Source organism: Battus philenor, unplaced genomic scaffold, assembly GCF_028537555.1.
Source record: "Battus philenor isolate CCGP_79_NKW_IND1 unplaced genomic scaffold, ilBatPhil1.0.hap1 SCAF_20, whole genome shotgun sequence".
NCBI lineage: Eukaryota > Metazoa > Arthropoda > Insecta > Lepidoptera > Papilionidae > Battus > Battus philenor.
The window spans coordinates 7,282,799-7,300,893 of record NW_027181683.1 but is presented as its reverse complement, the minus strand read 5'-3'; the positions used below and the strand labels follow the sequence as shown (position 1 = coordinate 7,300,893).

Genomic DNA, 18,095 nt, shown 5'->3' with positions numbered 1-18,095 from the left:
TTCGCTTTGGAAACAATAGGCATTCAAAGTATCGAAAATTCTTATTGAGAAATTTATGACGATTAAGAGATGCATAGTCTAAAAAGAAATATAATATTGTTAATTAAAAAAATTGATGCCAATGTAAAAATCTTCCGAAAATTTTAAAGTATAAATTATGATACATACAAAAGGTTATTACAAAAAGTAACTAGTTTGTTTGTTATCCAATCATGCGTCAACAAGCAACCGGATATAAAATAAGATCTGGCACGGTTCATATCCTCAATTACCATTTAACCCACTTTCTACGATGGTATACAATTCGATTATAAATTTATGCAAACGAGTAATTTTGATTGAAGATATGATGTTTTATTTCCACGTTTTGAATACTTTATGTAATGTGATTATTAAAAGTAAATTTGTAATGATACTATGTATTTATGAAAGTACTAGTATTTTAGTGTACAAAAATAAGTAAAAAATTGGAAGAAAATATGTTTACCTTTTTATGAACATTAGGTTTGTGGGTATAATGGTGTGTTTAGTGGTAAATGTGTGGTATAATACTGCTCACATAAAACGTACGCGTAAGCGATATAAGAGGTAGGCGGTTTCGCAATTCACTCAAGTTGGAGTATGTTGCGGCCCAAACCGATGCTTCCCTTGCTTTTGGTATCTTAAAAGGGGTTTTAAACTAAGCCTGCGCTCTTCTCCCTCGCATCCGCGGAATCTGCAAATGATATTTGGCCATGTCAAAAAAATGGTTTACTCATTAGTGCTGTCTTTTCAAAAACGTATTGATAAGGCGTTCCTGCAGCTGAGCAACGCTATCACGAATCAAACAGTCTAAAGCATTACATAAACAAGCGCCGTCACGAGTGCATCATTTTATATAACCCCCAGTCGAGCGTCGGATCGGGCCCCGCTAACACCCAGTCCGCGCCTGTGATCCGTCCGTCGCGCACGCACCTCTGCTCACAAAAACACCATGAAATTTCACGTATAAGTTCCGCATTTTTTTGGTTTTAAAAATGTTTTAAAAATCTCTTAAGAGGGATTATAATCTATACTTAAAATATATAACGTATCGCATAAAATGAAAGTGAAATCAACAGAGCAGTGACCGACGCAACATGTTGAGCGAAAATAGATGGAAAGTGATACTGCTTGTAGCTGCGTCCGTCGCAGCGGTAGAGGCAAGCCGTGCGCTGAGCATAGTATATCAAAAACCTAGAAATACTCCCATGTTCGTACCAAAACATTTTTATCGGCGCGCGAAACAGTCTAGAGTGTTGTTCTTGGACGAGGACGAAAACCGCCAACAATTGGGACGCGGTGAGATTGATTTAACTAAGGATAAATATAGTTCGAAGATCAAGTTTGATGATGTGTCGGATTACGAGTTTACATCGCCTGATGATGGAACTACTTCTACTAAATCTATAGAAGAAGCTCCGTCTGGTAATGAAAGGTTTTATGAGCCACTGCCGAGGTATAGAGCTCCTTCAGTTCAAGTGTTTCCTAAATATTATCAAGGACGATTTGGGCGTCCTTACGCGCCTAGTTACGGATTTGATCCATACACGTTTGCTCCGGCAGTGCGAAATGGATTTTATAGTCCTAATATTGGATGGAAAGCGCGCAGTCCCCGTGTAGTGTTTCCTTACGCGTCAGACAATGTAAACTCAGTGCAAACGAACTCGCACGCAGGTCCGAGTTTCAACGACAACGTTGTGTTCCGTGATCAAAGTTTTGGTATCAATGACATCGGTGCTGAGGAACAAAGTCTGCAGGACATCGGTACGGGGAGTGCCGATGCTTTCGCGGAGAGAGGTGAGCATTATGTAATTCAATTTCGTGGTTAACGGTGGGCGGTAGAGCGCTAATATTTGTTGTGGTTTTTACTATTAAAGAAAATGTTTTAAAGAAAAAAAATCACTTCCTCTTTTATAACAATGAAAACTTTTTAAATATGTTTCGCATACGTATACAAGTCATATAATATTAGAAAGAGTAAGTATGTTAAAGTTTCTTTTGCGGTTCCACTAATTTTGTAATTTAATAACAAATATTAGATATTTACGTAAGTTTTAATTCTACTCTGTTACATGTAAAGTATACTAATAACTTTTACGGAAAGTGCATGCATTTAGGTATTATATACATATTTATTTGTTATTATTATTTTCCACTTTGTATCGTTGTAAAAGATTCCATTTTTTTTTAAAACAGAGTCAGATTGAGACCTATTAAGGTATCTTTTAAACTATAGTATGCTTTGATACAACAGAGTTATAATTATATTAAACAAGTGTTCTATTTTTATTTTATTTATGTTAAAATATTTTTATATTTTAGAATGTACCAAAGTTACAGAAGGTGATTTTTTTACAAAATAACCATAGCTATTGTTGTAATGAGGCACTTTGGATTGAAAGGCGAGATTTATAATTGGGTTTCGAAATGATATCAGTTTATTGGACATCATTCAGTACACATTCAAGTAGTTAAATAACCTGAACCTACTATAATCAAAACTATGACCATATTCATTTTCAGTAGACATTTGAAAGGCGAATAATAGATAGACTGCAAAAATATCTTAGACTTGCTTAGTCGCTCAACAACACGATTTGAAAAGTTTTATGGGAGAACTCAATTCGGGTTTCAGATAAGGTATAAACTTGTACATAAAACTAAATTTTTGCATTATTATGAATGACAATGTGAGGAGGCAGATAACTGATTTTTTTCCTCGAAAGTATATCACGATGAGAGACGGCCGCAAGATTTTTTTATTTAAAAAATCAATCTTTGGGATAGTTTTGAAAGCTTAGATTACAGCTTGTGTATAGAATCTTCTTTTGTAAATATTAAATCTGATAATTTATCTATTAAATACATGAGTATAATACTATCATAAATATTAAATTTTGTGTATAATCAAAAGTTTACTAATTATTTTTTTAATAAAAATATTGACTAAAAATCTTCAAGTTTTTCACAATTTTATCGTAAATAGTAATTAACGTAACGCAGTATTAGCAAATTGGTCCTTAGGCATATTCGCGCAATTTTCCTTACATCGTGGACAGCCGGTATCTTTCCTTGTCGACAGTTAATTCAACTGTAACCATTAATAATTAATTCTTTTGCAAACTTTCGATGTACTACTGCGACTATGTATGGTTATGAAATTATGAATTTTCAGAAACGTTTTAGAAAACGTTGTAAATTTATTGCTTTATGGTAGCTATCATAAACGTTATCATTATGTAATTTTCATTTTTTTATTCAACATACGATAGATCCTATCCATAACCAATTTCTCAAACCTGATAAAACAGACGACAGAAATTCAGTTTCTTCGCCATTTATTTACCGGATTATGAATACATTAAAATTAATAAAGATACTATAGGAACAAATTAAAAGAAAGCTTAACGCAAGCATTACAACAAATCCTCATAAGAGCAAAAGCTATTTTGTGTACTGCGATTTGTCACATTAGAAATATATATTAAAGGACAAAATTTTTTTGAGAGATTTTATTTAAGGATAACTTAGATAAATTCTTCTATTTTTATCAATATAAATAAAATAATGAACATGAAGTATTATTTTTTTACCGTGTTTTTTTAATTAAAATTTTAACTTTATGAGTAATCTGTTTTTCTTCCTTGTATTTAATAATAAACCTTATTACATACATTTTTTTTTAGTAACGACTATTAAATCAACCATATTTCATTTGCTTTTAGTGATAGTTGTAATGTTTGTTTTTGCAAGCGCACATACTTGATTACAAGATAGCTGTTAGAGTGGTGGTAGTAAATTTTTTTGGTATGTATCAACGAATAGTTTTATGTACAAAAAGAGTCACTGGTTTCATGAATTGTGAAGTTATTCATTATTTAATTATTTTTAAATCGTAAATATAATTTATTATTGTTAATCATATTAAAATTTTAAATATTGGATTGGAGGCGATTGTCATCGCTTATTGTATTGCTAGAGTATAAAATCATTCATTAATTTATATCTCCAGACGTAAGATATCTAATAGATTCTTAATTGGGCCAGTTGGAAGCGGCCAGGGCTTATCATCTTCTACCTTAAAATGGACATACTTTCAACGCGTTGCTATACGTTTTGTGACCTCTACTCTAGATTTTTAAGACCCCAGCTGCTGTCTTTTTTGCACACAAAGTGGTCTACGCATTGCCTACTTCATGTTGTCAATCTACTGTACGGTATTGGTTACTTTCGTTCGTCTACTGATATTCTCGTCCCTGATTACATTTTGTAAACAAATCGCGAGCATATAACCGAACGTGGTTCCAACGTTTCAAGTTGGTAGAATTATTTACCTGTAAGTCAGTATCGGATATTGGTTGCAATATGTTATGCAAATAACCATGTAGTATTTTTTAATAAATTTATAAAACAAGTTCGCGGTTATTTTATATTACCAAGACTACAGTTGCCACGCGTCGATTGTTCCCTTCATTTAAATACACGCCACATTTCATCACGCAACGCTAAAAATCGAGAGTGCATCAAACATTCAAGCAATATAACTTTTTAAATCATTTACGTTAAGACCGTTATTTGCTTGTGTTTTTTTGTAATAAAATTGAAGTTTTACGATCGTGAATTCTTTTCCCGATTTAAAGCAGTCTACGCCTCTCGGTAGCAATAGAGACAATTAAAGTAGATTATTTTTACTGATATGTGATTGTTTTATTACACCTGAATATTATAAAATATCTTGATAATTTTGTACGATATTCAATTACAGCCTATTTATTACATTTTTGTTACGTTTGATGTTATCACTCTTTTTTGTAAGTCTTTAAGCTTTCATTCCAAATATATGCTAATTGGTTAACGATACTTTCAAACACAGGTACGAATTTTGTTAATATTCTACTATAGCGTGCTCCTGTGAGTGAACCCCCAACTTTGAGAAATTATACTTCGTTATCATTTGATATCACTGCTCATTATTTTTATACATTTTCGTCTATTTAAAACAAAAACTCATTAAAAAAACGCTAAGCTGTTTTTTTTTTCTTAAAATATTGTAGCAGTCTGTAATAAGGTAGTATGTGGCTATGCACGAGTTTTCGAGCTTAGCTATCTAAAACATGGATTATGTAGCATAAGCGCTATGCTTTTTTAAACCCACGAAGCCAGTTAATGCCAATAGGGTGACAATGACCATTCGTTACAAAAATAAGAAATGTAGTGTAAACACCAAGCTTATTTATAAATACTTGTGGCTAACGGCGGTAGAGTTGAGCTTTGGCTAACTATATGATTACAATACTGAAATAATCTTTTAAAGTAATTGAAGTCTATTTAGGAAAACTTTAATTAGAATAAACATTTTAGTCAATGATTTAAATGTCTGTTGACGAAGGCTTTATCAAATCTTATCATTTTATAAAAAATAATTTAATTATTGTAAATGATTAGTATTAAACACTATGTTTCACAATGTATTTTTCTATTTCATGTTTTTTATATAAAACATGGCTGGCGCAAATTGAATTAAAAAGGAAGCTACTGGGTGTCACTCTATTGGATATAAAAACAAGGAAGCAGCAAGAACCCAAATGAAAATTAGCCCTCAGAAAACAAAATTCTGGTGCAAGTATTGTCTGTAACGGAGGCTATGTGATAAGAAAAAATCACGAGAATGGCTACGGATTGCAATTTCATCACTGCGCAAAATAGAAAAATGCAGTAGAGAAACGAATGCTACTAAACTGGCAATTGAAGAAGGCTGCAAAAGAAAAAAAAAATTAAAATTATTTTTTTTCTTTATGTGTAAGTCATCATTGCTTTTTTGAGTAAAAATAACTAAAATTAAATTGCAAACGGATGTAGTTAAGAAATTAAGATATACAAAGAAATATTAGAAGAAAAAAAAAATTAATTACGCCGGGTCAGACATAGTTTCGGAGCCGATCAAATCGGTAAAGGAGGCTAACTCGGCCGCCATTACGTCAACTATTACATCAGTTGCCGTTTTTGACAAGGAAAGCATCTTTGTTACGTTGCGCAAGCTACGCTCGAAAGCGAGGCTAGAAAATGAGCGACGACACTAAGTTTTGTTAAAGGCTTTTCTTAAACAACTGATGTATATACATCAAACAGGAATTTTATTTAATTTTTTTTCGAAGTATAATGAGATTGCAAAAGCTGTCCACACTTATGAATAACGACGAAATCTAATTATTATAGACTAGATATATATTTTATTTGCGAATGTTTTAAAGAAAAAAATGAGTTAAATATCGAATTATTTATTACTTTAAAATGTAATATTTTATTAAAAAATAAGCAGTAGTTATTAAAAAAATTAGTTTTTGGAAGATTTGATACAAAGTCAGGCATTTTATACTCTAAAGGAAAAAATGTACACAAAGTTTTTTGTATTTATTTCATTTAATTTTTCCATTAGCGCATTTTTGATTTCGGTAAATATTTTGTGACCGTATTATTACTTTATTCTCAATTTCTCCTTTCTTAACCACAGTTCTTCTTAAATATTATTTTTCATTTTCTATGTTTGTCTTCATCTTATGTGAATGAGCAATTTTAATGAAAAAAGTAACATGATAATATGACATCTATAGTTGATTTAAAAATATTTTATTGTTCCGTTGCCTTTTTCACTTTCACATGTTAAATACCGTAGCAGTTTGCTGAAGCTAGACTCTATTGTCTTATGTCAAAGACAATCCTATATAATTAATGCACAAAGTGTGGATAACATACGATTTTATCCAGGGAATCGAACTTGCGACCTATGATCGCAAGTCTCAGTCCTTTGCCGCTGGGCTATTGCTGCTCATAACAATATCTATGATAATATAACAAGGGAAATTAATTAGACCTCTGTTATTATCATTGAATATTTCTCATAACATTAATGTTTTAATAGAAGCCACAACAAATTTAGAGAGGATTTAAATGTAATAATAAATATTTTTCTCACCTAAACAAACAACACTTTCGTGACTAGCACAATGCCGCGTTCCCAGGTATTATCTACTTTTTGTCATAGCGATCAGTGAAACCTAACTTTTCACCGGTCTCGTCCGTTCTCACGATCTTGAGATGTAGAAAATATAGCATGTTGTTATTTTTTTTGTTTGTTTTGAACCACCTCCGTATGGGTTTTCCTCTTTTACAATCTTTACTTGAATTCAGTTAACATACCTACTATTTTTCAAACATGAAATATAATATATCAAAATATGGTTTGTATTTAGACAATACAGAGCACAATAGTGATTTTTTTATTTCGTCGAAGATTCTTATGGATACTCAAATTTCCAATGTGGCGTGTATTTGCAAAGCATTTATTTAAACACTAGAATTAACAATGATGTATGACATATCAATACGCATTGATAATTGTGTTCCATATCTTTGAAAATAAATTTTTTTCATATCGAATATTCAAATCTGATTCAGAATGATGTTTGTCGGGTCAGGTAGTGGTTGTTATGAATGTCGATTAAATGAAATAAAAATTAAATAATGTGAATGTCATGTTATTTTACTTTTGTAAAGTTCTTTCTATTAGGCTACAGGCCGCCTTTTAAAGAAATTGTACTGGTCGTATTTCAATAAGGCAGAAATATATGAATTAGTAAACATCTTATTCTATGATATTTTTGTTGAATAATGAACTGGCTGTCGATGTTTTGGGGTTAATATTGTTTTCACCCAACAGTCGTTATATTATAAAATAGTAAATGTATGATGTGCGGGTTGTTGACTAAACCCGTGGACTAGTTTAAAAACCACAAGATACCTTTGCGCGTTTATATCTTAGTACAAATGTGTCAAAAATTTATATAGCATACCATTACATAAAATTAAACTTGTAATCAAAAATCGGAGGCCTTCAGGCTACAACTACTATAAAGTAGTCAATAATAAAAGACATTTCAAAGATAGTTATCAATCCAATAACTTATTGTATTTGCAGACGCTATTTACGTTAGATGGATTAATATAGATTTTATAACTTTGATATTATAGAGCCTCAAATAAATTTTATATAAACAATTTTATTATGCGTAGTTTATCAATAATATTATTAGATGTACGACTTAAAAAAGTAATATAGTACAATCCTGGGAAAGAAACGTTAAAATTTTCAGCAATGTAAGTAAACGGTAATGTAGTTAAGTAAGAGGTCACAATAACAAGTTCTTATAATTCAGGGAGGTTAGTGGTGAGGTCGGAATAAACCGTGTTGTCTTAATTGACCGCTTGCGTAAGAATAGTTACGAAAGATCTTATCACAATATTATGTCATATTGATGCAGGAAATGTCAAGATTTTCATGTTGTGCAACTACGCTCTTACACTTCCGGTAGGTATTTATCACCCTTTCGTAAAGTTTTTTTTTACGTGATTTCAAATAAGGTAATTATTAAATTCGTACTAATTTTGATGCATAAATGCTTTCATGAATATTAAATTAGTTTTTAGATATGATTTCAGCCCAAGGATGTCCACATCTAGAAATAGGCTTTCGCCATTGATTAGGGACTGGTAGGACTGGTTGGAAGTGGCACGCATACAGCGTCTTCCGACAACCTGAACAAGTTCATCTGTCCGCCCACAAGGTGGAATGGTGCTAAAATTAGAGGCTTTAAATAGTTTAAAATAACAGATTGCATAAAAATTGAAATACGCGAGTTATCCATTGTTGTTGCATTTTTATATATCTAAGGAGAGGTTACATACATTCTCTATTAGAATTTTACGTTTAAATATCAAAATGCCATGTGCCAATTTTAGTGCGACGCTTCTTTCAGCTATTTTTGAAGTCATAGATTTCTAAAGAAATTTTCAATATTATTTTTTTATACATATACTGTTATCTGTCGCCATTGTGGGACATTGGGTGGTGTGAAAGTTGTATCATGGCTGATTAGTAGCGTGTAAGTTTACGATTCAGTCTTTATACGACTTTACATGTTTGATTATTTTATTTTTTACTATACAAATTTGTAGGTTGTTCGTTAGTGTGTGTAGTTGTTCGATAGTCAACCACGGGGCATTTGTAATTATAAATACCAGTAGTGTTTTAGTTGCCTTTGATGTGTAGGAGCTTAAAGCCGAAAAATAATGTGAGAATTTTTTCGTTTAATTAATTTTTAATTTGTGGAATGCTGTTTACGTATTAATTTAAAAAAGAACTATATTAGTAATGATGACAAATAAATAAATAATAATATAAATATGTAACGTGTATTTATAAAAGTTAAAATACCCAGGCGTAGGCGGGAATTGGTTAAAGTATGCATCCATGCGTCTATTTAACATTCGTTTCTAACTGTAAAAACGCCAAGACTGGTCTTTTGTTGCGTAATTTTGTTTGTCAAGACGTAATATATATTCCATAGGTACCGTTAAACTGCATTAACAGAGTTCCTTGACCATGCATTATGACAAATTCCGGTTTTAAAAATCTAGTAATATATGATTTCGGACGTAAATTGATACAAGTTGAAAATATCTAACAAATACTAGATGTCAAATCTCATCGATTACTTTGACATTTATATCGAAGTTAGTCTTCCATTTTCTATTCTTTTGATCAAAATGGTCATGATGTGTTTTGCTTGCTTTTTGATTTATCTTTCGATTTTATAGGGGATAATGAAAAATATGGTATTCTCATGGTCTAATGCCTTTTGTAAACACCACTTTGCCTTAATTATTTTGCATTCAGGTTGCTGGTAATTATTATTTTTACTTAAAATTAACGATGAATTTATGCTGTTTTATTGTAATAATAGATTTGGTCATTTATATACATAAACTTACACTGATACTACTACTACTACTACACGTATCTTTTTATAATACTAATAAAATATAAGAAATTATTGGTTTTGTTACTTATTAGAATAGAACAAATACTTTTATATAAGTAAGCTGCACCTGATCGTTATTTTTGGATTTTCTTATTCGACTAAATGTTTATTTACGTTATTAAGTTGGATAACATATTATTTACGTTGCTTTTACAGCTTTTTAATTAATTTTTACCATAACATGACGTGATTGGAAGGCTGTTCATCTGAGTGTAAATTATCCTGCTTACGTCATGTTTTCTTTTTTTTAAAAGATGCTATGTGTATAGCATTGGATTTTGTTCTCATCAACTTGGTCTTTGTAATACCGCCATCTAGTTTTCAGGAAACAATATGCCAGTAAAAATAACCGAGGTTTCACTAGCACGCGAGGTGGCGTGCTTTGGCGCACGTAAACACGCGCTTATCTCGTATATTTACAATAAATTCACATATTCTGTTTCATTCCGACAAGATCAATGACTTTGTAAACTCCACATTTCACACTGTGTTATAGTTTTTCAGTTATGATATAAGTTTAAAGAAAAAGGAATAGTATTCTTGAAATAAAATCTATATTCTAATAAAGGAAAAAATCATCATCATAAACATCTCAACAGTAACATAGAACATGGAACATAGGCTTATATCATAAATTTTTTATAAAATCCGTTGGAACCGGTCAATTGCTTGCCGTTCCGTGGTCTCCGTTCAAAAAAAGGCCTTAAAACCATCTACGTCGTTTGTGGCCTGAAAGTTGAAAAAATGATTATATTAAAATACATACCTAATTCATAATAAAAATGAAATTTAAATAACACAGATGTTGTTGTCTTGGGACTGGCCATCCGCATGTCCGATGTCATTCACTCACTACACCGGAAAAAAAATTAAATTGTATAATACTTATAATAGCATGTATTACGCGATCGGACAGTCCGTAATGTACAGGAAATCGTGAAAGTGAAACACTGTCAAGTACCGTTACCAGACTAACACAAAATATATCTAATTTCAACAAGTGCTTGTTTGTAACTAGTACACGCCAATTACAAAGAAGTAGTAAGAATTAAACTTCTTTATGGTTGATTTATTGTTGAGGCTAAATATCTTCTCTGTTAATTATTGTGAATATATACTAATACATATTTAAAATTATATTCTGCTGATGATGACTGTGTTTTATGAAGTAAAGGCACCTTTTATCTATTTATTTGTACTTTTTACAACTTATGTAATGGCGGAGGTGGTCCAGAGATAACTAGTAGGCAGGTGTGTAAATGTTACAGAAAAATATTTAATTATATAATACTATATACACAAGTTAAATACTATATTTGTCATATAGTTACTGATAAAAAAAATAAAATAAGGGAATAAAGTTTATTTAAATTGTACATATTTACATATACCATATAATTCAAAATTTGATAGAAGCTACCACGATTTATGATCCAGCTTTTTGGTGACCCTACAAGCTCTTAAAGCTCGAGAAAAATATTGGACGGTTGCATAAGCTGTTTACTTGTAGACGCCTCTTTAAGGTTTTAATGTCAAATCCGACGTTTTTAGAAAGCACGTCTTCTTTTTTACAATCAAAAATATATCTTAGTGAAAAACTTTATCAGAAACATTTGGTTAATTTCATCATCAACATTTCAGTAATCCACTGCCAGATATTTGCCTCCTTCAAAGATTTTAAATGGAATTCCCCCGAGTTCGCTTAGTGATTGTGAGCTTACCAAGGAATTCAAAAGTAAGCGACCACGTTCCTGAGTCATAAGTCATCACTGGTAAACCTCGTTATTTGTAGGGGACGTACGTCATTAGGCACTCTGGGATATTGGACGACAAGATATTTCGTAGTTTGCTTTGTTATATTACATAGATAATATATACAGAAATTATTGTGTTTATGTTATCTTTAAAAATAAAACAGCTATTAGGTATAAATCTGTATTAATTATATAATTTTTTGAATAAAATATTCCCGAGGATGTGTGTGGTGTGGACCTTTCTGTGTAAAGTTATATCAAAACCAATCGTTTAGCATTAGTGTAACTATATTGTTATTATATAATTATTTTTATAAAAAAGAAAGGGGTTACTTTTAATTAAGTGACTTTAATCTAGAGGATTCCAAACAACTAGGTATATATAATTAAATTATTGCTAACAGTGGTAGCCCAACGGTAGAGAACTGAGACTTGCTATCGTAAGTTGCAGGGTTGATCCCGGGATACAACCATATATATTTTATACTTTGGGCATTAATTATATAGGTTTGCCGCTGCTCAATATCAACTTTCCATTAGATTGACAGTAGCGTTATCTGTGTATTATAATACCGCACTGCGACCGCCAACACGCCTGCTAATCGTAGCGATTATGATATGTCCCATAAAAATCTTTGAGGGAATCCTATACCTTAAAGATGACGATAAATTAAATAACAATTAACAAATATACCTTTACAATTATTACTAATTCTGAATGAATGTAATTTTAACCGATAAGGGAAGTGATAACTAGCAGAAAGTAGCCCGAAAAAATAAGAAAAAATATGTTTTATTAAACGGTTTAACGATCTTATTATTTACTTTTAGTACTTGTACAATATTTAGATAAGAGGTTTGTGTCTGTTAATTCTAATTTACTCCCAATCTAAATAACGAAATAATTCATTGGAATGGCTTATTTTGTAACTAATTTTTTTATATATATTTATTTATTTTTACAAATATCTAACTTAATATTTATGCTTTGTACAAACTATACTCAATAATATTTTTCAATTTCAAACAGATGCCAATGATCCACATCGAGCTCGAAACGACGAAAATGGAAATGAATTTATAATAAAAAAATCGGAAACACCGTTGAAACTGGAGAAACCTATGTTCATACAAACTGCAACGACGAAAAACCTTCAATATGTAAAAAGACACGATATATTCTTATATCCTAACGAAACAGACAAGGCTGTGTTACCAAAGTTCAAACCGATTTCGGACGCCCAGATGATGAGAATTAGTGAGATTTTAAGAGAGATAACAGATAGTACAAATATACACAGTGCAAATAGATTAAGAAAAGGGCGTTTATTAGACAGTACTGTGCAAGCGAGTACCATACAGGAAGCAAACACAGAAAAAAACCTAGAATTAGATTTGGACAGACAAGATGATAAAAAATGCTTTCAGGGTGGCACATGCGAATTCTTTATGTACTGTTGGATGGTCGGCGGATTGTTGGATGGTTCTTGCGGAGGCTTACTGAATGGATGCTGCCATAGGAATTCTAAAGCCGGAATATTGGGTGTTCAAGATTCAAACAGCTTAGATTATGCATCAAATGAGGGACTAAGCTATGGTCCCGTTATAAATGATGAAAGTAAGTGAACATATATGCGGGTTATAGTTTGAGTTTGAAGCGATGGTGCACTGTCCACTAAAGATTAATAACTTTCATTATGTAAAAAATAATATTTATTACTTTTAATAGTTATAAATATGTTATTAGTGTGACAGGCGGCCATTGCAATGTATCGACACTCAATAATCTCATCACTAACAGAGCTCAGATGTGGTCATTCGGCAAGACATAGATAGAATGTTCAAGATTTTTCTTTATCTTTTTTCTATAGCGACGAGCGACAAAATCAGGTATTGTTTTGAAGCATATATAAATTGTAAATATGTATATATATTCTCATCGTATTTCTTTTTCGCTCTATTCTAACTATGTCTTGCTTTCTTACATCTTTACATGGACTATATAATATATGTATATACTTATTAACGCACTAAACTCTAAAGTTTGATTCATTTTACTGTAGTATATGTTTCAAGGTAAGCGTATATTAAAGAACTAAATTATTAGTAAAGTAGAGGCACTATCAAAACTTTGCTTAGCAGAAAATATTAAAATAATTATACAGGTTTACCGGGAATATGCATAAAAGCTTTAAAGGGTTGAATGTATAACTTATTTGTCAGCAAAAAAGCTTTCTTAACCAGTCAGCCAGTTTAATTGAAGGTAAGTGTATATTATGTATATATATTATATTATAGATTTTATAGAGATACTTTTCAATACTTCATTCACTCCAAAAAAAGCATATACTAGAGTGTTTAAACTTGAACGTTTAGATTATTTTACGTGGTTAGAATAGTAATTAAAAACGAAACGGTCTGTAAAATTTTAAATACCATCTAAAAACCGGCTGTAACACTTAAAAAATCATTTGACTTCTCACCTGCACGGGTATTAAGCTGTATATACATATATTTATCAACAGAACGGCCCCGTGTTCTTACGTTTGTGCGGCTAAATTGATCGTCATGCGCCGGCGCCGGACGGTGAAAGTCAAGTTACATAATTATCAGCTGAGATGGTACGCTTGTGTTGTAAAACCAGTACAATCTCCGACAAATGACATTGTTTATTAAATGTCAAATTTAAGAAGTGATAAACTGATAATTTCTCAATATTATTAGCAAATATATCATAAATTATTGCAGCTTTCAATTATTTCGAATCAATGTTGACAAGATAAGCGTAAGACCAGTTATGGGAGCGAATTCTTGGAGTCCTGTGTCTCGTAGTGGGCTTTCAACGGACCGAGCTAAGGCTCCTTTGGGACCTTCCGAGCTTCGCTTACTTTAAAAGAGGTATAAGTCTAAGCGTTCTCTGTGCGCAGTCCCCACGCACTCGTAAAATATGTAAATGTCACTTAGGCAACAGTATAAGCTAATTAAAAATATGACTGGCGTGATAACTTTGATGATGAATTAATGTTGGTACAACTACAAGTCTTAGGATAAACTAAAGTGTAAGATTGTAAGTAGTTAGCTAAATATATGATACAAATACTTTAACGTTATGGAACAAAATGACAAAATCGTGGATTGCATTGTCTTATTTATTAAATAGTTAGAATTATTAATGTATGATGTGTTCATTAATTTTTAAAAATTAGCCAAGTCTCTTCTACTGTAATTTAGTTGGTACAGGAAGAAAGGGTATATTTCAAGCATATCCAAATAAAAAAAATGACATGAATCTTTAAAATCATTTTATTTTATTAATCAGGGAAATTTAAAAAACTATTTGGAAAACTTAAACCAAAAAACTCTTTTAAAAAAATCATCATTATGACATGAAATAATGAATACAGCCTCATAAATTATTACGAGCAAAACAGTTTCCGTATCCATAAATTCACGATGTCAGGTTTACGTCAGATACATTAGATTTTATTTTAAAAATTATAAGCAATTACAAATTGTAATATTAGTTTTACCAGATTATTCAGGCAGTTCCAAGCAGCAAGCAAGTAATATTATATAAGCATTAATTTATTTCTTTTGTATGGCGTCTGTCTGCCTACGCGTTTCAAACGGCGCCTTCCAGGCCTTCATAAAGTCTTCGAGCTTATCTACTAATTAACAGATTTAAGCTATGTAAGCGCCTGCAACACTCTGTTACCTCTAGGTGCCATGATTGTTGTGTTATGTGGCTATAGAACGCTGTTCCGCGCCTCAGGAAAGCGCGACTAGGTAAAAGCTGAGGTTAAAAGAACAAGAGCGCTGTTGTTGCAAACGTTGATGGTGGACTGACTGAAAGGAGCGGTCAACTATCACCTCCGTCACGCCGCGAACCTACCTAAGTAACGGTACAGCAATCGACGGTATCAGCTTAAAACTTTCGGTATTAAAAATGATGTAGCTATTAAAAATATTGGACTTTTGTGACGTACCATCCTCTGTTTTAAAGTAACGATCACAAATGGGACGTTGAGTAAGATTCTGTGCTTAGTGGTACAAATAGCGGTCAAATTTTAAAACGTTAAAAAATACTCCTACGTTTTGAAACGCTTATGGGGCAAAAATATAATTTATTTATTTTATTATTATCTACATAGGATCACTTACAGTGAAGATTTGAGTAATTCAGAATGCTAGAAAGGCCCAATTTGATAGAAACTAGAATCTGATTGGCTTCCCCTATAGCGGCATCCCTCAACTTAAGGCTGTTAAAGCAGTGTTTCAAAAGCACAACTCAGATGAGTTTTTTGTGGTTGTCTTTGCAACATTCCTTAATACAGTTGTAGGAAAATTAATTATTTACTGCTGCATTATTATTATTAAAAAAATTTTCACACTATACTAATATTTTAAACAAGTTTTAATATAATGAACTTAATTTTTTTAAATCATAATTGAGAGACATTACACGTTGTTGTATTGTAATACCGTAAACAGCTGCCTACAAAACTGTTACTAATTCTATGAAGTTAGAAGAAACGTAAAATGAACTTATGTATATGGCTATTTTTTTCCTTTTTATACATTCCAACTCATTGATATTAAGAAAGTTATAATGTTTGATTATTAATTTTAATGCTTAAATTCTAACTTTTTAATATTATATTGACCCCGTTGCAATAAGACGCACTAGAAACTTTCTCGATATAGAAGCGATGTCCTAATACTTGATTTACCATACAAAGTAAGTTGAATGATTACTTACTAAAATATACTTTTTCACATTAAGATAAAGATTAAAATTGTATGTAAATTTTAAATGCTATACGTGTCACAAGAGGGATATTCCTAAAACTCAGTTGTAAAAGGCTTATTGTGTAATGCATTTCAGATCAATTTGAGTTGGATTTTCCAAATTATAGTTACAAAATATGATGATTAAGAACGAAGAATTGCGAATAGCGATATTTCAAATAAGGCCGCCTTGAACAATATCCGCCATAACGTACGCCACATTTGCCAAACTGTCAACTTTTATAACGTATTTATCTTTTCTTAATAAAACCTTGGTAATTAAATGAATTGCTCAAACAATGCATTGGTTATTATAGTATAATTGTTTGTACTTCATCTTCCGTGATACTACATTATAATTAAGTCATATTCTGTTAATAGCCGTGAAATAAAATTTATTTTCAATGCTAAATAGGAACTTTTTAACGTTAGGCTAAATATAAATTTTAATCATTTATATTCTAATATAAAACTGCATTATAGATTAAGCGTCTCAACGACCTATTTATTGCGTTTGTGGCATTTTAACTCACTAAATTCATTATTTATCGAGATAAACAGCAGGTTTATTTCTCTATTGAAAAATATTGTTAAGATGTGGGTGTCCAGTTTTATACTAGCGGCGGGATTGAGTGAGTCAACGGGGACTAGCATGGCTGCCATTTTCTTAAATCACATCGGTGAGCCAGCACAGCAATAATATTTTAATAATATTTTAATAAGTATGTTGAAGTTGAGGAGGCAATGTGCAGGCTACAAAGCACGCAGAACAGGTAGTTGGATAGTATACCGACAAGCGTGGACTAGCGACCTTGTTATAGTAACCGGAAAACGATGGATACAGACCGCTTCCAATTGGTATCATTGGAAACCTATGGGAGAGCTCTATGTTTAACAATATACGACTTGCGGCTGAAAGGAACTGTTATAAAAATTTTGAATTGAGAAGTTTGTGAGACTGAAATAAATAATATGATTAAAACTTTCCTTTTCTACAAAGGAATGCAAGAGAATGGAGAAAGTTTCGATATGTTGCACTGAAATGCAAAAAATTTCAAATCGCTGTTTTGTTATATTTATGAACAGAATGCTAAGAAACCGGGTAATATAACATAAAAGATGGACATTACAGATTCCCTCTTGAATGCGGGACCATACAGTGTGCATGTAGAGTAGTACATCCTAGTCTTCATGGAGCTTCTGCCCAACCACCTAAAAGATCAACGCACTGACAATCTTGTGAAATTAAGAAAACAACTGCATGACCCTAGCATCCTATGGAAGTAAATTACTGTGAGAACAGAGAGACAAAAAGAGACTAGACGGACGAAGGGTCTACTAAGTATTTAATTCGATAAGTCTTTTAATGCAATTTGTCAATGATGATGAATCGTTTTTTTCTTCGATGAACATTACATACAGTAATAATATTAATGAGAAACACATTTGAAGTTCTTCTCAGTCAATCTCATTTCTGGAGGTTGTGCTCATCATTTACGGAAACGACAATAAGTTCTTCCATACACATGAACCTACTTTCTTTAGAGTAGTAATAATAGAGAGTCTAGTCATTCATGTGACTTGATAAGAAAAGCGGGAAGATGATCGTTCACATGATCTTTAACTATATACTTTCTCTACAACTGGTAGTTCG

The 18,095-nt window shown here is 31.7% G+C and overlaps 1 protein-coding gene across 1 annotated transcript in view; it reads left to right on the top strand.

The window, feature by feature from the left end:
* Positions 1 to 1,118: 1,118 nt before the first annotated feature.
* Positions 1,119 to 18,095, top strand: part of LOC137923109 (uncharacterized) — a 39,911-nt gene continuing 22,934 nt past the window's right edge. The window contains exons 1-2 of the mRNA XM_068766260.1: positions 1,119 to 1,818; positions 12,684 to 13,271. Of these exons, the coding sequence (XP_068622361.1) occupies positions 1,119 to 1,818; positions 12,684 to 13,271 (1,288 nt within the window). The remainder of the gene's footprint in view (positions 1,819 to 12,683; positions 13,272 to 18,095) is intronic.